The sequence below is a fragment of the Pongo pygmaeus genome, chromosome 12 (assembly GCF_028885625.2).
Source record: "Pongo pygmaeus isolate AG05252 chromosome 12, NHGRI_mPonPyg2-v2.0_pri, whole genome shotgun sequence".
Lineage (NCBI taxonomy): Eukaryota > Metazoa > Chordata > Mammalia > Primates > Hominidae > Pongo > Pongo pygmaeus.
Genome location: NC_072385.2, coordinates 59,606,905 through 59,629,357, shown reverse-complemented (window position 1 = coordinate 59,629,357; position 22,453 = coordinate 59,606,905). Strand labels below are relative to the sequence as shown.

The 22,453-nt window shown below is 42.4% G+C and overlaps 1 protein-coding gene across 12 annotated transcripts in view; it reads left to right on the top strand.

Annotated features, from left to right (window-relative positions):
• STAMBP (STAM binding protein) overlaps positions 1-22,453 on the top strand; it is a 45,935-nt gene that overhangs the window by 21,698 nt on the left and 1,784 nt on the right. For 5 of the 12 annotated variants that reach the window (XR_008497367.2, XR_008497372.1, XR_008497368.2 and 2 more), the window contains 6 exons: positions 88-212; positions 1,108-1,245; positions 9,883-9,995; positions 10,596-10,695; positions 12,723-12,824; positions 20,657-20,866. Coding sequence is in view for 7 of the 12 variants with exons in the window: in XM_063649342.1 (XP_063505412.1) it covers positions 88-212; positions 1,108-1,245; positions 9,883-9,995; positions 10,596-10,827 (608 nt within the window). In the remaining 5 variants the exon portion in view is untranslated. Of the gene's footprint in view, positions 1-87; positions 213-1,107; positions 1,246-9,882; positions 9,996-10,595; positions 11,250-12,722; positions 13,401-20,656; positions 20,867-22,453 lie in introns of those variants that run through there. The other 7 variants (XM_054473459.2, XM_063649343.1, XM_054473479.1 and 4 more) reach the window with 3 other exon arrangements.

Below are 22,453 nucleotides of genomic sequence, written 5' to 3'. Positions count from 1 at the left end.
GTTGCTCTCCCAGGGCTGCCGGCTGTGAGGTCTGCTTGAGGAGGCAGGGCTCAGTGGTCTTAAACTTTTCTCCTTTCCCCATTACAGTTCCCACAATCGATGGATTGCGCCATGTGGTGGTGCCTGGGCGGCTGTGCCCACAGTTTCTCCAGTTAGCCAGTGCCAACACTGCCCGGGGAGTGGAGACATGTGGAATTCTCTGTGGAAAACTGGTAAAAAAAAAAAAAAAAAAAAAAACAAAACTCTTCTCTGAACCGAAACTGTTTCTTCCCCTCTTGGCATCCTGTGACTCTCAGAGAAAATATCCAGGGTCAGTTACCCTTTGTACCAAGGAACCGTGGACTGCATAATTTCGTGTCACTTTGAACTTGGTGACCCTGTATTGATTGATTGAATTGAAGTGATTATTTTAATGCTAGTAGTAAGAAATACCTAATTTTAAACTTGGTAGGAAGATCCAGTCATTATCTACATATCAATTTTTTTAGTACCTACTTTATGGTAGGACCTGGGAATATAAAATATGTAAAGCACATAGTATGTGTCCACGAAAAGTGCCCAGTCACTTTGGAGAGAAGGCAGACATGCACTAAAGTCTAACCAGCATGCTGAAAAATATGTACAGTGTAAGTATTGGGAATTTTGAGGAAGGAAAGGTCACTGAATGGAGGCACTTAAAGAACCCATTACTGCTGAATGAATAAATAAATGAAGTAGAGTAAATGTAAGCTGAGGCTTACAGGATGAGAAGGACTTAAGGAAACAGTGACAGGAAAACAACTTTAGACCTGAGCAAGGGAAGAGAAATGGTACTCTACCCAGAGCTTCTCAGCAGAGCAGTTTGGCACAGCAGGAAATTCCCTCAGGGCTGTGGTGTTTGCCCAGGCTGCAGAGTTCTGGGGTTGGTCTCTGCATCTGTCACTGTACAGAGTACCCCAGGCAATGTGCTTCAGCAGCCAAGGTTGTGAACCACTGAGTGGCAGGACTCCTGCTGTGTGGGAAGGGCTTTCACTTGTATAGATGCTTACCTTTCCACTGTCGGGATGGAGTGAAGCAGGGTTGCATGAGCACCAGGGAATTGTGACCAGCTGTTTTCTCCTTTGGCAGATGAGGAATGAATTTACCATTACCCATGTTCTCATCCCCAAGCAAAGTGCTGGGTCTGATTACTGCAACACAGAGAATGAAGAAGAACTTTTCCTCATACAGGATCAGCAGGGCCTCATCACACTGGGCTGGATTCATGTAAGCAATTCTGAGCTGTCTGAGAGTTAGTCTCTGCCTCTCCCATGGTGGTATAAATACACTGAGTGTTTCTTTGAACAAAGTCAATTATATCCAGATTATTTATTGTTTTTCTCTCTTTTGGATGCAGTCCTTAGCATACTTGACTACTGTACTTTGGTATTGTTTTCTGGGAACACTTAGGGCTTTTAAATTTTTTTAACTTTTTATTTATTTTTTAATAAAAATAAACCATTTTCCCTAAAGTTCCAGTTTCCCTCTGAGTGTGACTGGTGATGGGATGCTGGCCTAGAATATATGTGGACATTGACCGTAGAGACTATGCCTACTGTATATAGATGATGTTCCTTAAAGGTATATAACTCAAAATATTTTAAATGAGCCAAGGAGGTTAATTCAGATGCTTGCATTTGGTCTTTCTTAAAGCACCTTTATATAAACAAGAAGGGCTATAAATACACATGATTTTCAAGTATCTGCATATCTTGTACAGCCTTCTGGTAATGTTCAGGTAAAATATAATGCCTTCCCTAAAGATTATTTTTAAATTTTTCTTTCTATTCCTTTTCAACCCCTCACTCTCATAGCCCAAGCTGCATTTTATGCTGTACGACAGAGTTACAAATAAATTGGCTTATTCTTGGATTACACATACTTGTATGCCAGAATTTGGGAAAGACTGACCTGTGAGGCAGTCCCATGTGCCTTCCGTCCTTTCTTCTGTTCAATTACATTCATGTTGATGATTTGCCTATTATTGTGTATCCCCACCCCACCCCCATTATAGTAGATGGGGGAGAGAAAACTTGTTCCTTATCTGCCAGGGCATACAAATTTGAGTAAGGTATGATTTTAGCCTCATGAAGGAGATTAAATAAATAGACAATTAATAACTTCATCTGGGGCAGAATGTGCTAAAGGCCTCAAGAGGTGCCAGCAAGGCACTGTGGAATTCAGAGGAAGGAGGGACCATGCCTGATAGGGTTTAGTAGAATGTTGGCAAGCTGGGCCAAGGGCAAGTTCCTTAAGGAGCAGACAGGTGGAGAAGAGGCGGACTCTGTTCCTGGAGCACTGGGGGGACCAGTTCACTGAGATTTATGGTTCATATCAGGAAACAGTGGTAGACATTTTTTTTTCTTTTTTTTTTTTTTTTTGAGACAGAGTTTCACTCTTGTCACCCAGACTGGAGCACAATGGCAAGATCTTGGCTCACTGCAACCTCCGCCTCCCGGATTCAAGCGATTCTCCTACCTCAGCCTCCCAAGTAGCTGGGACTACAAGCGCCGGCCACCATGCCCAGCTAATTTTTGTATTTTTGGTAGAGATGGGATTTCACTATGTTGGCCAGACTGGTCTCGAACTACTGATCTCAGGTGATCCACCTGCCTCAGCCTCCCAAAGTGCTGGGATTACAGGCATGAGCCACCATGCCCAGCTAGATCTATTTTAATGTAGTACATTGGAGCCGGGTTCTGGAGGGTCTGGGGTGAACAGGCAGAATTGTTCCGCTTTTTAGTAAGTGGAGAATTCCTAAAGGTTTTTGAGCAGAGCAATGATATGATTAAAGCCATACTTTAGAAAATTTAACATAAATACAGTTTTAAGGTAGGTTGTGGCAAGGAGATGATTTAAGAGGTTAGTGTGCTGATAAAGCCTAATAATGATAAGAGCTAGGGTGATGCCAGTGTGTTTGGGAAGGAGGAGATGAATGTAGGATTTCAGAGGATTTGGGAAATGAGTAATAGAGGATAATGACTCAGAGTCAATGGTGACTCAGAGATTTGGGGCCTTGCAGTGATCATCTCATAAGCAAAAGTAGGGGATCCAGGAGGATTTGGTTTGAAAGTGGGGTTCAGTTCTGAGCATGTTGAATTTCAGGTATTGATGTGATATTAAATCATTGGAAGTAGTTATCAGCCAGTTGGCAATGTAGGGCTAGAACTTGGGAGCAAAGTCAAAGCAGGAGAGAGGGCTCTGGGAATACACTATGTAGTGCTGATCTTGGAAGCCCTGGAAGTAGGAGAAGAGTCTAGAGCAAGAAAAGGTTCACTGGCAACTTGGGGGACAGGCTACCTAAGGTAACAGAATGTGGTTAGCAATGAAGCAAAGACATGTATGAAAAAGGTGAGGGTAGTGTTAAGGCACAGAAGCCATAGGAGGAAGAAGGCTGTTTTGTTTTGTTTTTGAGACAGAGTCTCACACTGTCGCCCAGGTTGGGGTACAATGGCATAATCTTGGCTCTGCAACCTCCGCCTCCCAGGTTCAAGTGATTCTCCTGCCTCAGCCTCCTGAGTAGCTGTGATTACAGGCACCCGCCACCATGCCTGGCTAATTCTCTATGTGTGTGTGTGTGTGTGTCTATTTTTAGTAGAGACTGGGTTTCACTGTGTTGGCCAGGCTGGTCTCGAAATCCTGACCTCGTGATCCTCGTGATTACAGGCATGAGCCACTGCGCCCGGCCAAGGAAGGCTTTAAGAAAAAATTTCCGGATGTTAACCATGTCACATCCTATGGAGAGCTCCGGAATGGTGAAGACTCAGATCGGCCTGGATTTGATGAAATTATTGAGGATCTCGATTTAGTGTGTTTTAGGCATTAATGGGAGTAGACCATAAGAGTTTAAGAAGTCATAGGGATTAAACTTGTGGAGATAGTGAAGTATACACTACCATTTTGAGCAACTTAGCTCTAGAGGAAAGGAGAAAGATGGGATGGTGGTTTAAGGAGAAGTTGGGTTGAGAGAATGTTTGGTTGATTGTTCAAAGTGAAAGGCTTGAACATGTTTTGTTTTGATGAAATATAACACATATATAAGAAAGCACACAGAAACCAAATATATACTTTAGGCCCGGTGCGGTGGCTCACGCCTGTAATCCCAGCAGTTTGGGAGGCTGAGGTGGGCAGATCACGAGGTCAGGAGTGCGAGACCAGCCTGGCCCACATAGTGAAACCCTGTCTCCACTAAAAACACAAAAATTAGCTGAACATGGTGGCGCATGCCTGTAGTCCCAGCTACTCGAGAGGCTGAGGCAGGAGAATTGCTTGAACCCCAGAGGCGGAGGTTGTGGTGAGCCAAGATTACACCACTGCACTCCAGCCTGGGCAACAGAGCAAGACTTGGTCGTGGGAAAAAAAGAAACTAAATGTACACTTTAACAAATCATTAAGCAAATATCTATGTACATACACTACCTAGGTCAGGAAACAGAACACTGTCAGGAGCATGCATGCCCTAAGAGAGGGAAGTCCTCCCTCCCTTGCTTCGTTTATAGTTTCACCACTTCAGTGTGTATCTCTAAACACTACAGTTTACTTTTGCCTGGCTTTTACCTTTTTGTAAATGGAGTTATACCATATGTATATTTGTGTCTTGCTTCTTTTGCTCAACATTTTGAAGGTTTATCCACATTCTTGTGTGTAGTTTTCTGAACATGTTCTTATGCCCAATGAGCCAACAATGGAGATGTAAAAGGGCAGGAGAGACAAGGTAATGTGGTGATAAGGAAGGATCGAATCAGAAGTACAAAGAGGGATTCATCTTCCCAGGGGGGAAAACATCCATTCCTCCAAGACAAGATTGAATGAACGGAAATGGAGTTACAGAGAGATTTTTGAAGTGATGTCTGGAGGAGTTGAGGAAACACGTTCTAGACAATCTTGGCCTCAGTAAGGTTGGAGGCTAAGTCTGCTGTTGAGCAAGAGGGAGACCAAGGAGGAATCAGAAACTGGAGGAGATGGGGGAGAGTTTAGAATCATTACTGTACAGACTTCAGGTAGAACTTAGCTACGAATGAATAAAAGAGTTTTAAGTATCAGTGAGGGTCCAGCTGGGAACAGATTTAAAGCCTAAATTGATAGTAGTTCAGCTTTTTTATTTTTATTTGTTGAGATGAGGTCTCACTATGTTGTTTATGTTGGAATACAGTGGCTATTCACAGGCACAATCATACTGCACTACAGCCTTGAGCTCCTGGGCCCAAGTGATCCTCCTGCCTCAGCCTCCTGAGTAGCTAAGACTACAAGCACACCACTGTGCCCAGCTAGTTCAGCTTTTTTTCCTCCATGTTTCTGCACCGTTCCTTCCTAATTCGGGATTAAAAACAAACAGGCTGAGTATGGTGGCTCACACCTGTAATCCCAGAACTTTGGGAGGCCAAGGTGGGAGGATCACTTGAGCCCAGGAGTTCAAGACCAGCCTGGGCAACATAGCAAGACCTCATCTCTATAAATTAAAAAAAAATATGCATTTGTGGTGGCACACGCCTGTGGTCCCAGCTACTTGGGAGGCTGAGGCAGGAAGATCATTTGAGACTGGGAGGTCAAAGCTGCAGTGAGCCGTGATCACACCACTGCACTCCAGCCTGGGCAACAGGGCGAAAACCGTGTCTCAAAAACAAACGAAAAGCAGACCGTAAGATTTATTCAGATCTTAAAACTGGCCAGAGGAAAATGCAAAAGATCAGTTCTTCCTTCTTAACCTTGTCAACTATGAATCAACTTCCCAGGTCAAAAACTTGGTATGGTTATGGATTGATCACCAACTGTTGTCAAACCTCCAGCCCAGAGCTCAAGGCACTCCTCATCATGTTTCAGCCCTATCTGAGCCATTTCCCTCTAGGGAAAATTTCCCTCCCAGGTACCCAGGCTGCCTTCAGCATTCACCCTCCTTGCTCATTTCTGCTCCTTCGGTATATTGTTTTCTCTTTGTGAAAGTGCCTTCCTCTATCACCAGCAGCATGGGCACAGTGAACATAATGAACTATTCATTCAAGAAACTTGACTATGAAAGGAAAGAGGGAGAGAAGGTACAGTAGTTAGAGAGGAGCAGGGGATCACAGCAAAGTTTTTTGATTCCGTTTAATAGTTGTTTACTGAGTCCCTGCTTATGTCTCTTTATTATCTTTCTGGCTACCCACGTTTGCTCCCAGTTAGAATCCTGGACTCTAACCATGGGATGGAAGGTGGTGTTGGCACAGGTCACTGCTCTTTAGCAGCCTAAAGGATTATATTCTCATCAGGTAGAAACTTTGTGGTCACTGAAGTCCTTACATGTCCCATGAAGACTTGTGTGTGGATTTGCTGCCTGCACTCAGCTAACACGTTCCTGTCCTGAAGGCTTCTTCCACAGTGAGCTCATCACAGCACCCTGTGGAATGGTGCTTCTCAGATGAGGCTGCACATAAGAATCACTTAGTGAGCTTTCAAGAAAAATGTTCCCTCATGATGTTTCTTTCCAGGGGTGGGGTGCAGGAGTCTGGGCTTTTGTCAAGCTCCTCAGGAGATTTGTTTTTTTGGACAGCAGGTTTGAAAACGCTAGTAAATTGCATGTCTTTATTGTCTGTGCTTTTCTGTCAGTGAAGGTTGGTTGTCTTTTTGAATCACGCTAGATCTTTTTCCATTTTTGTTACCTAAGATCACACCTCCTCTAAGATGAACATAAGTCATTATATAGTTGTCTGTTTTGCATATAAAATATGTGCTTAATAAAACAAACAATGGAAACAAATAATCGGGATGCACATTTAGGTGATGCTTTAACTGATTAACCTCAAATTTTAGCATTGTGTTCTCCCTCCAAACGGAATGGTCTCCTTTGTATGGTTTAACTATCCACTGAAATTCAAGTAGTCCCCTACCTCCCATATCTTCCTTGGATGATGCTTTAGCTATAGGACAGCCTTTGCCTATAGAACCTGATTCATGTTTGACCTTTTAACACCTCTGTGGAAGAGAAGAATCATTCGTCTAATTGTGGTTTACTAAGTACTTGACTTCCACCACGTTGAAATATTGGGTATGTACCATCTGTTCCAGAATGGGTGACTCAATGGTATGAAGAGACCTTGTAAGGAACCAAATAAGTCTTGATGGTCAATTAGAAAGTATGAGTCTCTTGAAAAACCAAAGCCTGAATCATCCAGAGAGAAACACTTCTTAGAGGAGATACAAGAAATTCCCTAGCAAAAGTTCCAAGGGCCACTGCGTGCCATTCACAGTTGTTGAGGACACCCACCTACCTTGTCCATGAATGCCCATCATGACAATCCCATTAACACCTTTGATTCCATGGATCCCTGGGTGAATCCAACATCATAGTCCTTGAGTTCTTCCAATTTGGTTCAAGAACAGGAGAGCCAGAGCAGGAAATATCAACAAACAACCCCCTCTTCTGTTTCCAACCCTGAGACGCAAATGTCTTTTCCTGTCTCCACTCCTACTATCTGGTGATCTTTGTGCAGCAGGTATGCGCCTGAAGGAGGTCTCCAAGCCAGTTTCTGTGTGCTGTCATCTGAGATGGGGTTCCCCTTGCTAGTTCTCACACCCCACAAGACCCACCATACTGATCTCCTGGCTAGCACACACCAACCTCAGGGAAGCCTTTTCTTCACACTTGGAACCTAGATCTTGATTTCCTTTTGAGAGGTCAGAATTTGTTTAACTGGAATGTGGCACAGCAATGAATTCTTCTGCCTTGTCTATTCCAGCCTCAGAATTCTGTTTTTCTCCCACTTTGCAGTGGTCTTTGAGTTTTAACACTGTGGAACAGTACCTTTCCCCAATGATGCCCCAGATGGAAGGTTTGAGCTCTGTCCCTGGGTCCTCTCCATACCCTACTAGTTTAATGGCCCAATGTCTTGATGCCTTCTCACATCAAGGCTCTGCAGCCTACAGTCTTTCATCCAACCAGGAATTCCAAAACCCATCAGGTACCCTAGATCTTCTAAACCAGTGGGATCAGAATCCCTGTTTTGAGTAGTACAGAGAAGAAAGTTCCCCCTTTGTGTTTACCTCCCTTTTTGTCTGCCTACTCCAGTTCCCCCTTCCCCCTGAGTGCTCAAGCTGCCTAACATCTTCCACTGCCTTCAAACAAGGGAAGCCAGAAAGTTCCAAGCCTCTTTGTCATCAGTTTACTTTTGTCCAGTACAGCCTCGGTGACCTCTGGGAGCTCTCTCCCTGAAAAGGTTGTCTGAGTGAATTAGATGAAATGTGGTGGGTGGGTTATTTGGTATGTCATCTATAACCATGAGCTAGGACGGCATGCACTTGCCTGGGCTTAACGCTGTTGCTTTCCATTAGAAAAAGAGCACCTTATCATTCATCGGACACTCTACAGAATCTCAGAATTATGGTTCTGCACAATGTAAGTGAGGGCATACATCCACCTACCCAGGAACTGAAGTGGGATCTCCCCCACCCCACTTGTGGCATCTCCCCACGATTGCTCTTCAGACAAATCCCCATCTGTTTAGTTGTCAGTCTGCTGGGGACAGTGCAATCTAAGTTATTTCATTTCCTTAGTTATTTTCATCCCCTTCCCCTCTCTCATTGTATCCTTCACCACAGACAGCTCTTCCAGTTTCCAGTAATTGTTTATGCTCCTTATTTCTTTTCTTTTTTTTTTTTTTTTTTTGAGGTGGAGTCTCGCTCTGTCACCCAGGCTGGAGTGCAGTGGCGCAATCTCGGCTCACTGCAAGCTCCACATCCCGGGTTCATGCCCTTCTCCTGCCTCAGCCTCCCGAGTAGCTGGGACTACAGGCACGTGCCACCACGCCTGGCTAATTTTTTTTTTTTTTTTTAGTAGAGACAGGGTTTCACCATGTTAGCCAGGATGGTCTTGATCTCCTGACCTCATGATCTGCCTGCCTCAGCCTCCCGAATAGCTGGGATTACAGGTGCCCGCCCCCAAGCCCGGCCAACTTTTGTATTTTTAAGAGAGATGTGGTTTCACCATGTTGGCCAGGCTGGTCTCAAACTCCTGACCTCAAATGATCTGCCCTCCTTGGCCTCCCAAAGTGCTGGGAGTTACGGACATAAGCCTCCATGCCCAGCCTGTTTTTGTTTTTTATTTTTTTAGTTGACAAATAACAATAGTCTATATGTTTTGAAATATGTATACATATATTGTGGAATGGGAAAATCAAGCTAATTAGCATATGCATTATGTCACATACTTTTTTGTGGTGAGAACACTTGAAATCTACTCTTAAACAGTTTTCAAGTGTATAATACATTGTGATGAACAGTAGTCACCATGTTGTATAGTAAGTCTCTTGAACTTAAAAATAGAAATAAATTATGAGTCTCTTCACATACTGGTGTTAAGCAATATTTGTTTACAGTGCTGGAAAGGAGCTTCCTTACTTATTAGGAACTTTAAGTGGACCTCTCATGGTTGCAGGTGGCTTCTTACTTACAAAGGAGATTGTGCCCAGCTGTTGAGAACTGTTTGGCTTTACTCCCTTCAGAGACCAGGCTTGGTTGTATGTCAGAGTACTCCCCCCTTATCCTCAGGGGATATAAGCCCAGACCCCCAATGGATGCCTGAAATCACAGATAGTACCAAACCCTATATATGCTATGTTTTTTTCCTATACATGCATACTTGCGATAAAGTTTAATTTATAAATTAGGCACAGGAAGAGATTAACAACAACTATAATAAAACAGAACAGTTATAAAAATACAGCGTAATAAAAGTTATGTGAAGATGATCTCTCTCAAAGTATCTTATCGTATGTAATATTTTCAGATTGCAGTTGATATGGATAGCTTGAAACCTCAGAAAGGGAATCGCAAATAAGGAGGGACTACCATATATCCTTGCTAAGAGTCCTCTGACTCTTTCTCTCTCCTCAGACTCACCCCACACAGACTGCGTTTCTCTCCAGTGTCGACCTACACACTCACTGCTCTTATCAGATGATGTTGCCAGAGTCAGTAGCCATTGTTTGCTCCCCCAAGTTCCAAGAGTGAGTATAGAGGGCATGGTTCTGGGTGTTTCAAGGGGTAGTAGGGAAGAAAGCCTCAGGGGAAAAGGTCTATTCTTGTGGACTTGTTCTTTGTAAAATACATAGATTGTAATGTAAGTTGGTTATTCTAAAGGGCTTTCTTTTAAGCCGCATATCATGATTAATCTATCATCCTTGTTCAAAAAGATACCCAAGTAACAACTTAGTTGCTTTTCTAAGGAAAGTCTACAAGAAATTTGAAGTGTTTGACTTGAAGCGATAGGAATGTCAAGAGTTTTATGTTGGATTAGAAAGTTTCAAAATCAAACACATTATCTCAGAATGCACTTCTTTTTAATTCCAAATCCTGTCTCTACTCCCACTTTGATTATTTACTATGAATTCTCCAGCAAAACTAGTGTGATGGCAGTAATGAATCATTCTCTAACTGTGATTCATTCACCAGAGAAGAGACCTGTGAGGCAGCATCCTACAGAAGCTGTCTCACAATGACCTCTGCCTTGCTGTGTGAGTGTGCATGCTGGTGTGTGTGTGCGTGCATATGTTTGGGATGGAGGGACACCTTTGCTTGACTCTTACCCTGCCTTTTTTTAATTTCAGAACTGGATTATTTAAACTAACTGACCATGGACTAGAGGAGATTTCTTCCTGTCGCCAGAAAGGATTTCATCCACACAGCAAGGATCCACCTCTGTTCTGTGTACGTATCTATATAGAAGAAAATGGGGCTGTGCTTCAAGCAGGGAGGACAGTCAGAGCTGATGAAATGCATCATCCTTTCGGATCCACACAGAAGACCAGCCTTGTCACTTACCTTGCCAGATCTCCATAGTAAGGACGTACATGAGAAGCACTGTGGGACAGGAATAGATTTGAATCTTAGCTCTGCCACTGTGTGCCTTTGATTGGGCTACTTACCCTTCCTGGGCCTCAGTTTTCCCATCTATAAAATAGGCATAATAATAACACCTACTTTATAGGGTTCTTGAGATGATTAAATGAAGTAATGTGTAGGAAGTACCTAATGCAGTCGCTGGCTTACTAAATGTTACTTTTTCCTTTCATCAATGTCACTTTCTAAGCCTATACTTCAATAAGAGATTTGAAGGCAAAGGAAAAGAGAAGCCACTTAAGATAGGTAAATTAAGTATATTTGTAGAATTTTGCTTAAATCATAGGGGCTTTACGACCTTCCTACGAAGTTCTTTTTTCCCTGTGTTGTGGTCTGTGAATAAAAAGTTTAGTTGATGATAAGATCAGTATGTTTCCATTTTTCCCTGCAATCTGATTTGATGGTGTTGCATTACTCCATGCTGGCCATGGAGTATTATTTCTTTTGGGTTCAGAGAAAAGTGAGCAATATGGAGGACTAAGAACCTTGGCACTTAAAGGGAACTGGAGATACTTAGAAGAGAAACCCCAGGAAGGATCTGAGAGCTGACTTCAAGTGTTAGAAGAGTTGATGTATAAAAAAAGGGATTGGGTATATTTCATGTCACTCCTAGCACTAAAACAAAGACTTCATGGAATGATGGTTTTCTGCTAAGCGTGAGGAAGAACTTTCTGACAAATCTGTTCAAAAATAGATCAGTCTGCCTCGGAATGTCTAAGTACTAGGATGTTGAAACAAAGACTACACAATCAGAAAAAAAGGTCTGGGGCACCAGTGCCCACGTTTTCAGTTATAAAGACCCCTGTTGCATGCCAAAAGGGAGGATTCTTCTCTCACCATGTCACAGTAGATATACCTTATTATTTGGGTGACATCATAGCCAAAAAAACTGTGATGAATTCAGTAATTCTTTTAAATTAATGTGTATTTTAGGGATGACACTATTTGTTCCCAAGTTTAGGCATCAAAGAATAAGTCTAGAATGTATATACATTTTAAAAATAAACAAAGGTAAATGGGCAAACACTGATTCCATCTTCAGGTGAGACTGGTGGTAGTAATGAGTCCCAGACTCTTACCATAACTACCACTTAAATAGCAGTCTGGCTTCCAGACTGAGAACCACTAGCCTAGAATGAACATTTTAAATAAGGATTTTTTTGTTTTTGTTTGAAACAGAATCTCACTCTGTTGCCAGGCTGGAGTGCAGTGGTACGATCTCAGCTCACTGCAGCCTCTGCCCCCCAAGTTCAAACAATTCTGCCTCAGCCTCCCAAGTAGCTGGGACTACAGGTGTGCACCGCCACGCCGGGTTAATTTTTTTTTTTTTTTTTTTTTTGGTAGAGACAGGGTTTCACCATGTTGGCCAGGATGGTCTTGATCTCCTAACCTCATGATCTGCCCACCTTGGCCTCCCAAAGTGCTGGGATTACAAGCGTGAGCCACCGCACCCAGCCAAAAAGCGGTTTTTTAAAATGAATTTTCAGGCCGGGCACGGTGACTCATGCCTATAATCCCAATACTTTGGGAGGCTGAGGCAGGCAGATTACTTGAGGCCAGGAGTTCAAGTCCAGCCTGACCAACATGGCGAAACCCCACCTCTATTAAAAACACAAAATTAGCCAGGCATGGTGGCTCGTGCCTGTAATCCAGCTACTGGGAAAGCTAAGGCAGGAGAATCGCTTGAACCCAGAAGGCAGAGGTTGCAGTGAGCCGAGATTGTGCCACTGCACTCCAGCCTGGGCAACAGAGCAAGACCCTATATGAAGAAAAAAAAAAAAAGACTTTTCAGAATTTTCTACGACTCCACCTTTCTTTCTTTTTTCCTATTGCAGAGCTGCAGCCACGTGACTGTTGTGGACAGAGCAGTGACCATCACAGACCTTCGATGAGCGTTTGAGTCCAACACCTTCCAAGAACAACAAAACCATATCAGTGTACTGTAGCCCCTTAATTTAAGCTTTCTAGAAAGCTTTGGAAGTTTTTGTAGACAGTGGAAAGGGGGGCATCACCTGAGAAAGAGCTGATTTTGTGTTTCAGGTTTGAAAAGAAATAACATATTTTTTAGGCAAGTCAGAAAGAGAACATGGTCACCATGTTCTCTTTTGGGTGCAAAAGCAACTGTAACTCAGAAATTAAGTTACTCAGAAATTAAGAAAGAATGGTATAATGAACCCGTATATACCCTTCCTTCTGGATTCACCAATTGTTAACATTATTTTCCTCTCAGCTATCCTTCTAATTTCTCTCTAATTTCAGTTTGTTTATATTTACCTCTGGGCTCAATAAGGGCATCTATGCAGAAATTTGGAAGCCATTTAGAAAATCTTTTGGATTTTCCTGTGGCTTATGGCAATATGAATGGAGCTTATTACTGGGGTGAGGGACAGCTCACTCCATTTGACCAGATGGTTTGGCTAACACATCCCGAAGAATGATTTTGTCAGGAATTATTGTTATTTAACAAATATTTCAGGATATTTTTCCTCTACAATAAAGTAACAATTAACTTATGTTTTTGTGCTTCAGAGTGATCCATTTGATCAAGCATTGTATAAACAGGTTAAAAAAAGGTGTGGTTGTTTTGGAAAGGTGAAGGAAAAATGGAATTTGAGATATATTGACACTGAAGGTGTGTCCCAGTTCACTTTTAATTATTCCTTGTTTTTTATCTGCCTGTTGCCGTCTTCCAGAGGTGTTGTGAAGTCATCTCTGTTCTTTTGGTGCTGTCTCAAATGGGTCAACCATTCACTTCGTCCTTATGCCCTCCATGCTTTTGGCTGAGGATAATGAAGCCTTTGTTTGGAATACCAGGTTACACTCCAATAAATGATTACATTTCCCAGCCACCCCACCCTACCAATTTCATTGTGTTGGCTGTTCTTTTCTGACTAAGGCAATACCTAGGAAGACGCTTGAAGCGGCAATTGATACTGCATTTTTCTGTGAGCTGAGCCTGGTGTTCTAGGTGGCCTAGAATTAATGGTGTCATTTGTGACACCTCGAGTGAGGGCAGGAGAGTAAATACTTTGGCTAGGAGAAGAGTGATTTATTCTTTATCAGAATTCTAGGTGGGGGGAGGGAGAATCTGTGAATGCATAAAGTTTTCTTCATTTTTAAATTTTGTCTCAGTCTTTATTGCTTAGGTTAGTGGTCCTTGAACTTGTACCCTGAAAGAGCCCAGTTCTCTATATTCTTTTTCTTCTCTTGGGTTCATAACTCCCCATACAATGAAATTCCTTCTCTGCTGTTTTGGTGTGTGTGGGTCTGGGGGCCAGTTGGGCTTGGGCAAGCCATTTCCTGCTGCAGCCCAGAGCAGCCTGGCTGTTCCACCTTGCTCTAAACAGTCCTGAAATTGCCCAGTCCTGTGCTTTTGGGAAATCCATCCCCTTCTTCCCATTCTTTGTCTACCACTTAGCTTAGGGCTTTCTTACGTTTTATTTCGACTGTAGCCATTGGCTTTTACCAAGTCTCTTTGTTTTTAGCATTTCTTCATTCCAGTCTGTTCTGCACACTTTGATCAGGAGAAGCTTCTCACATTACAGCCATGTTCATGTTTTCTCTCTTGCTCAAAAACCTGCAATAGCTTCCCATTACCGAAAATCTAAATTTAGCTTTTAGTCAGAACTTTCCACTTAAAGTTCTTACCCTTGGCTGTACATTCAAATACGTAGGGAGCAATTTAAAAAATACTGATGCCTGTGTTCTACCCCCCACCAATTAAAGCTGAATCTCTGGGGTAGAGCCCCAGATGTTGTTTCTGCATTTGTCTTTCAAGCTGCTAGAGTTCTCAAGTACAACCAGGGTTGACAACCACTGCATTGGTCCTTGATACCTAAGAATTGTGAGCTCTCTTATCAGTCTCTGCCCACCAAAGACATTCAGCCAGGTCAACGACATATCATACATTGCAACCACGTTGATCACAGACTGATCGCCAAACTGCTATATTTTCTTTTCTCTTCCTCTATGCACAAGATATCTTAGTGGCTAGATGGGTACAGGAAATCAGTCTGTAGATCCCTCTTCATATCTGCTGCAGCCTAGCCACTGCAGAGGCACTCTGCATAGGATGGTCTAAGTGTCTCTGTCTTCATCTTACCTCTGTGGAGGAGACGTGGAATCAAGCCAGCCCACAAGGAAGCCCTGAGACTGGATAGGCCAGAGAGAAAGGAGGAGCCAGAGCAGTCGGGAAAAGAGGAAAGGAATACTGTGGATAAAAGGGACCATGAAACCTGAGGAAAGACATTTTATTGAAAGGGTAATGACTATTTGGCTAAAGGGACTGACTCCTGGGTTCCTGAGGCTCAAAGACCAGAAGACTTTTCCACTCTTGCAAGCTGCACAAGTACCATACCTAGTGTTCTGGGCTGAGAGGGGAGACAAAAGCATTGTCAGGTTGCCAAACAATGTCCCAGTTGCTCTGGGAGGCACAAGCCCACCAAAGTGCCATAGGCCAGGTGCAGAGAGAATCAGAGGAGCTGCTTTGCTGGGGGTCAGAGCAGAGCTAGGTTTTTTCAGATGATCACTTTCACATACTCCTTGTTAAATGGGACCAAAGGGTAAGAAGAAGAAACCCTTAAGCTTTTGTAATATTGTCTTGGGTACCAGATACTATAAAAGGCAGCATGAGAGAAACATTCCCTTGGGCCAGTGTCATGGTGGATTTTCTTGCTTGAGAGTCAAGGATTTCAGCTTTCATTTTGGTACCACAGAATTTAAAATTGTGAGTGCCTATCCCCTTTGACTGTTGATGACTTATTTGGGGTTTTAGTTACCCCAGTTGAAAGAGAAATTTTTCATATTCAGATTGAGAAGAATGGAGGCTACTAGGAGCAAAGCTTTAATGAGTGAAAGTCTGGTGAATCCTGCAATTTTGATATGTTTCCAATGGATTTTGAGAACACAGTTTTAGGACCAGAGTAGATGTTGTTCCCTAGAAAATAGAGTCAGCTATTGATATTGTGCCTCCCATCCCTCATATCTCAGTGTTTTAACCCCACCTGAGTTTGGAGACCAGTTTGTCCAAGGATCTTTCAAGCGTGTGAGCCCAGAGTAGAACTTCTGAGTCAAGGATCATGTCTTTTTCTGAGGAGCTTTGCTTGGGGCACTGGAAATCCTGTTTAGATCAGGACTATTGGAATATTATCCTCTCCAGAGGAAGTGCCAGGTTGAATATTGAAGACTTTGCTTCTAGGCCCAGCTATACATTCACCAGCAAATCACTTAACTTCCTAAATTTCTTTAAATCTGTAAAATGGGATCAGTCTAATATGCCTACCTCAAATGATGACAGAATGACATCTATATGCATATGAGGCCTATGTTAGTTGAAAGATGCTATAAAGATATAAGGGATTTGTTGCTTGTCTTTCTTGAAATGTTACAGTTGGGGTGCGGTTGCTTCCATCTTCTGGACCTCTGCCCCATTCAGCATACAGCTAGAGGAATCTTTGGGCAGATCCACATTCTTTAGCACTAGCTAGGCTTTGACTCCAAAGCTATCTGGTCTACCTTGATGTTCTGAGCAGGAAAACTGAGGACCTGAAGAACCATTCTAAATTTCTACTCGTTCTCCCTAAGACCCAGAGCAGACCCAGGACCTAAAGAAATTACATCATCTCTATTTTCCCTTGGCTCCAGCCCACTCTTGTTTGAACCTCCCACTTTTGTTGTTCCAACTACTTCTTGAGATGAAGGAAGGGCAGAACATTGGCCCTCTTCACTGAAGTCTTCACTCCTTAATCCAGGGTTCAATTTTTAGTTCACCTTAGCCTGTTTGAGGTTAGAAGCTGGGCCTTAACTTACAGGTGTGTCCAGCATCATTCAATCAGCCTGTTAGATCCAGAATCCAGCACTGTGACACTACATAACCATGGGCTCTGTCCTTTCAGTTCCTTTAGTGCCTTCCCTCACTGGTAGGTTCACTCTGAGAGCTTCCTTCCTTGAACTCCAGTGGCAACTATAGTCTGTTTCCCACAATTTGTTGTGTGTGTTTTTTGTTGTTTTGCAGCGTTTTCATATTGTCTTTTATGTAAGTCGTGTTTCTGAACTATCATATAAATTTCATTAGGGTAAGAATCATGTTTGCTTTATGCACTGTGTAACATGCCTTGCAGTCAGTATAGGCACTTAACCTTATTGCTTAGCTGTTCCTTGGTGTTGAATAATGTGTTAGGAAGCCAGGTGGACCTGTGTCCTAGCCTGGAGAAGCTCTATGTCACCTTGTAGGAAGCCATCTGAACTTGACTCAGCATCATATGCTGGGCCTGTGCTGCACTTGAGCTTTCTTTCCAGCCGCCAGGAGGGATGGTTGTCCTGGCCAACAGCTAATTTAATGGGTGGCCAAAAGAAGATGTGCCTGCGTAGAAGGCTGAAAGAGGGAGCTGGAAGTAGGAGGAGACAAGGAGATAGTGACACCAGTATCTTGTCACAGAAATTAAGGAAGGCAACAGTTTAAAGGAGGGGAGGGAGATCAGTGGTGCCAACTGGCTCAGAAGAGGTTTGCTGGGTTAAATCTCAAGATGAGCCCATGAGATCTGGTGGTTGGTTAGCGGAGGCCTTTCCTGACAACCCCATTTTAAGCACCTCTTCCCCATCACTCTATCTCATCACTGTTACTGTCTGTGTAGCCCTGTCATGAGCTAAAATCATCCTGTTTGTTTATTGCTAGCTTATGTGTCTAAAGTATACTCCTTGAGAACAGCAACTTTGTCTTTTTCACCTTTGTACTGAGTCCCCTGACATGGAATAAGATATGAATAAATGCACAGACTTGTCCAAAATCATCCAATTAATAAATGGTAAGGCTTTGCTTTTTGGGAAAAGTGCAACAAATGTGAGCACATTTTAAATATTCATGTTTAAAGATTGTGCAAATTAAAAATTAACAATCAGCCGGGCACAGTGGCTCACCCCTGTAATCCCAGCACTTTGGGAGGCCAAGGCGGGTGGATCACCTGAGGTTGGGAGTTTGAGACCAGCCTGATCAACATGGAGAAACCCTGTCTCTACTAAAAATACAAAATTAGCCAGACATGGTGGCGCATGCCTGTAATCCCAGCTACTCGGAAGGCTAAGGCATGAGAATCACTTGAACCTGGGAAGCAGAGGTTGTGGTGAGCCAAGATCGCGCCATTGCACTCCAGCCTGGGCAACAAGAGCGAAACTCCATCTAAAAAAAATAAATAAATAACAATCATAGAAGGTTACCTCTAGAAGGAAGGCAAATGAGAAAAACTACATATATAATCATTCATCTTTTATTTAGAGATGAACGATAATACAATATCACAAATTAAAATTTCTGTAATTTCTACAAATTATACAGAGGAGGAAATTTAGAACTCTAAATGCTTTCATTATTTAAGAAGAAAGAATCAAAAGATATGAATTAAGCATCGGACTCAAATTAGAAAAAGAATAATAAAATATACTAGGAAACCAGGGGGAAAGAAAGAAGTACTAAAGCAGAAATTGGCCAGGTGCAGTGGCTTACGCCTGTAACCCCAGCACTTTAGGAGGCCAAGGCGGGTGGATCACCTGAGGTCAGGAGTTCAAGACCAGCCTGACAAACATGGAGAAACCCCATTTTTACTAAAAATACAAAATTAGCCAACTGTGGTGGCACATGCCTGTAATCCCAGCTACTTGGGAGGCTGAGGCAGGAGAATCGTTTGAGCCCAGGAGGCGGAGGTTGTGGTGAGCCGAGATCACGCCATTGCGCTCCAGCCTGGGCAAGAAGAGCAAAACTCTGTCTCAAAAAAAAAAAAAAAAAAAGCAGAAATTAAATAAATGACATAAGTCATTTTTGTGAGCACAATCTCATAAATTGTGTACACACACACACACACTTCACACCAAAATCAATAATATAGATGCAAAAATTCTAAATAGAACACTAAAAAAATCATCAATCTAGTAAAGGAATAAAAGTATCCTAACTGCCAGCATGTATTATGTATCCTCATGTAGGACTTGCCCGTGATTCCCCTGCTAGAAAGTGATGAGTCGGATGGCAGCCCAGGTCTACCTGACTCTGAGAGCCCTGAGGCGTTTGGTGATTTTTGTCCCTGGAATGTAACAGTGGCCTCATTAAAAGAAATCCACTGATATAATATATCACAGGAGTAGGTCAAAGGAAACAAACAGAAATAAGAGTCTCTCATAACAAAAAATTTTTAAGATGAAAATCAACATTTATTTTTTATTTTTTAAACTCCCCTAATAAGGAAAGAAAGGGCCAGGCACAGTGGCATACACATCTGTGATCCCAGCACTTTGGGAGGCTGACGTGGGCGGATCACTTAAGCCCAGGGATTCGAGACCAGCCTGGGCAACATAGTGAAACCCTGTCTCTACAAAAAATTAGCCAGGCATTGGTGCATGCCTGTGGTCCTAGCTACCCAGTAAGCTGAGGTGGGAGGATCATCTGAGCCCAGGGAGGTCAAGGCTGTAGTGAGCTGTGATAGCACCACTGCACTCCAGCCTGGACAAGGGTGAGAGAGGCCTTGACTCAAAAAAAAAAAAAGAAAGAAGCTTCGTTAACGTGATAAAATAAATCTTCTGATATATAACACCCAGTGTCATACTTAATAAGCAAACACTGATGTCAGGGACAAGATAGATCCATTCTAACTCTTATTATTGAACAGTGTCCTGAAAGGATAATCTAACCAATGCAATGAAGCAGGATAAAGAGTATACTACTGGAAAGCAGACAGGTTTGGGCTACAAGCTAAGTATCTACCTAGAAATCTGAAGATAATAAATTCTGAAAAATGGTCAGACCTATTAAGAGAAAGGCACAACGATGTTCACTAAAAGATACATTTTAAAACTTTGAAAACAGCTTTCCAGTACAAGTAATAGCCATTTGTGATTGGGGGGAAAAAAAAATCTAATTCAGCACCTAGCAACTAAAAATATAAAATACTTTGGAACAAAGTTAACAGGAAATGTGCAAGCCTCGTATGAAGAAAACCACTAAAGCTTTTCAGAGGAACATGAAGAAAATAAATGGAAAGACAGACACACTATCGGTATTCTATGAAAGGAAGACAATGTTTTAATTTTAAAGATGCTACGTCTTTAATCCAAAAATTTAAATGCAAGTCTACTAAAAAGTATCATTTTTTAACTTGAAAGATTATTCTAAAATTAATGTGAGATATGTGAAATAACGTTTTAAAAGTGAAAGAAAAAAAGAATGTTGGGGGAAATTTTATTACCAGATAATGCTTATTATAAACCTATGCTAAATGACGAGTTAATGGGTGCAGCACACCAACATGGCACATGTATACATATGTAACAAACCTGCACATTGTGCACATGTACCCTAAAACTTAAAGTATAATAATAATAAAATTTAAAAAAATAAAAAATAAACCTATAAGTTAAAATAATTTGATACTGACCGAGGACTAGATTAAGAATCAGCAAAGTTTATTGTTGAAGGAAGTAAGACTTAAAAGAGTTTAAGTTGCCCAAGGCCACAGAACTCCAAATGAATAGTGTCAGACTTTCAAACCCACACTCAACCACACTGCAATGCTGCCTTCCTAAAATATACATAAATACATGTATTCAGAAAAACTATGAATAAGAAGTACATTAAAATATTAATCTTAGTTATCTGTAGGTGATAGAATTATGGGATGACCGTTCATTTTTCCCCCGTATCCTTTTTCGAATTTTTTCAATGTACTACAAAGAACATGTATTGCTTTTATAATTGGACAAAAAGGACAATACCTTCTATTTTCAGAAACCAAAACTTCATTGCCCCTTCAATGTGGGAATCCAGCCAGACCTTACTCTTGGACAGCATCAGTGAAAGGGGCTTGGGAAAGCTCTTGGGCGTAGCAGCAGAGGCATGTCATATATGGAAACCTTCCATGAGGGTGACCTCACCACTGGAACCCGTTCAACATAAACCTTGCTGCAAGAACTAGCAGAGCTCTTTGGACAAAACGTGGTGAGTGGAGAGCTGAGAAAGAACTGACCTAAAGAAGAGAGAAGTGCTGGTCTTACAGCCTGAAGAAGTCCTGGCTACCCATCTGGACTTAGCAGGTCTCCTTTATGATCTATTCCTAGAGAAGGATTACTTCTCCCAACCTCAGCCTCCTTCAAAAAAGAACTCCCACAGTGGCCCAGGGTTATGTCTGTCTTTTTTTTTCTGGACTTGCGTTAGAATGTAGGATGTTCCTTGTGTTGGACAAATCATAATGGGTTATTGGTGGGTGACAGAAGTGAAAACATGACCTAGACTAAAGGAAGTAACACTATACTTAGATATCCCTCCACAATTCCCTATCCCCAGCAGCCTCCTCTCTTCACCCCATTTTGCCTTCAAAAAAGTGAATGGCATCATATCAAAGCACAATTCCATCAAAATATTTCCATGCCACCTGCAGCACCAGGCCCTGTGCCACGTTGAACAGCTCTTAACACCCTGCTCACCACACTTAGACACCTGTGTCTAGAACTTTTCTCACACAGCCTAGTATACACCTTTCCCATGTTGTAGGAGGGTTTAAATTTTATTTTATTTTATTTTATTTAGTAGAGACGGGGGTCTCACTTTGTTGTCCAGGCTGGCCTTAAGCTCCTGGCCTCAAGCAATTCTCCCACCCCAGCCTTCCAAAGCGCTGGGATTACAGATGTGAGCCACTGTGCCTGGCCAAGAGTTTAAAATTATTTTTAATTGAACCATAGTAAATGCAGGATAAGTTTACACAAATATTTTGGTTCTCAGCCACAGTGTTGTTCTGTAAGCACAGGGCCTATGATTATGGCCTTTGAGACTTCAGCTGGCCTATGAGGAAACCACATAATGAAAATAGAACCCTGTTAGTTAAAATTCTTTTAATTGCGGCCAGGCGCAGTGGCTCATGCTTGTAATCCCACCACTTTGGGAGGCTGAGGTGGGTGGATCACCAGAGATCAGGAGTTCAAGACCAGCCTGTCCAACATAGTGAAACCCCGTCTCTACCAAAAATACCAAAAAAAATTAGCCAGGCGTGGTGGTGGGTGCCTGTAATCCCAGCTACTCAGGAGGCTGAGACAGGAGAATCACTTGAACCCGGGAGGCAGAGGTTGCAGTGAGCCGAGATCGCATCACTACACTCCAGCCTGGGCAACAGTGAGACTCCGTCTCAAAAAAAAAAAAAAAAAAAAAATTCTTTTAATTGCACTGACAGAAAACTCAATTAAAACTGGTGTTCAGGTAAGCTGGATCCACTGTCCATTGTCATCAAGGCTAATTTTTTATTCATCTCTAGGCTCTTCTGTGCCTAATGTTTGTTCATTTAATTGGATTTTTCAATGAGGTAGCTTTGACAGCTAGAAGGTTATAGCCTATTGCCTTGGTAAACTCAGCAAGAAAAAAACTTTTTTTTGAAACAGTGTCTCACTGTGTCACCCAGCCTGGAGTGCAGTGGCGTGATCTCAGCTCACCGCAACCTCTGTCTCCTGGGTTCAAGTGATTCTTCTGCCTCAGCCTCCTGAGCAGCTGGGATTACAGGCGCACACCACCATGCCTGGCTAATTTTTATATTTTTTT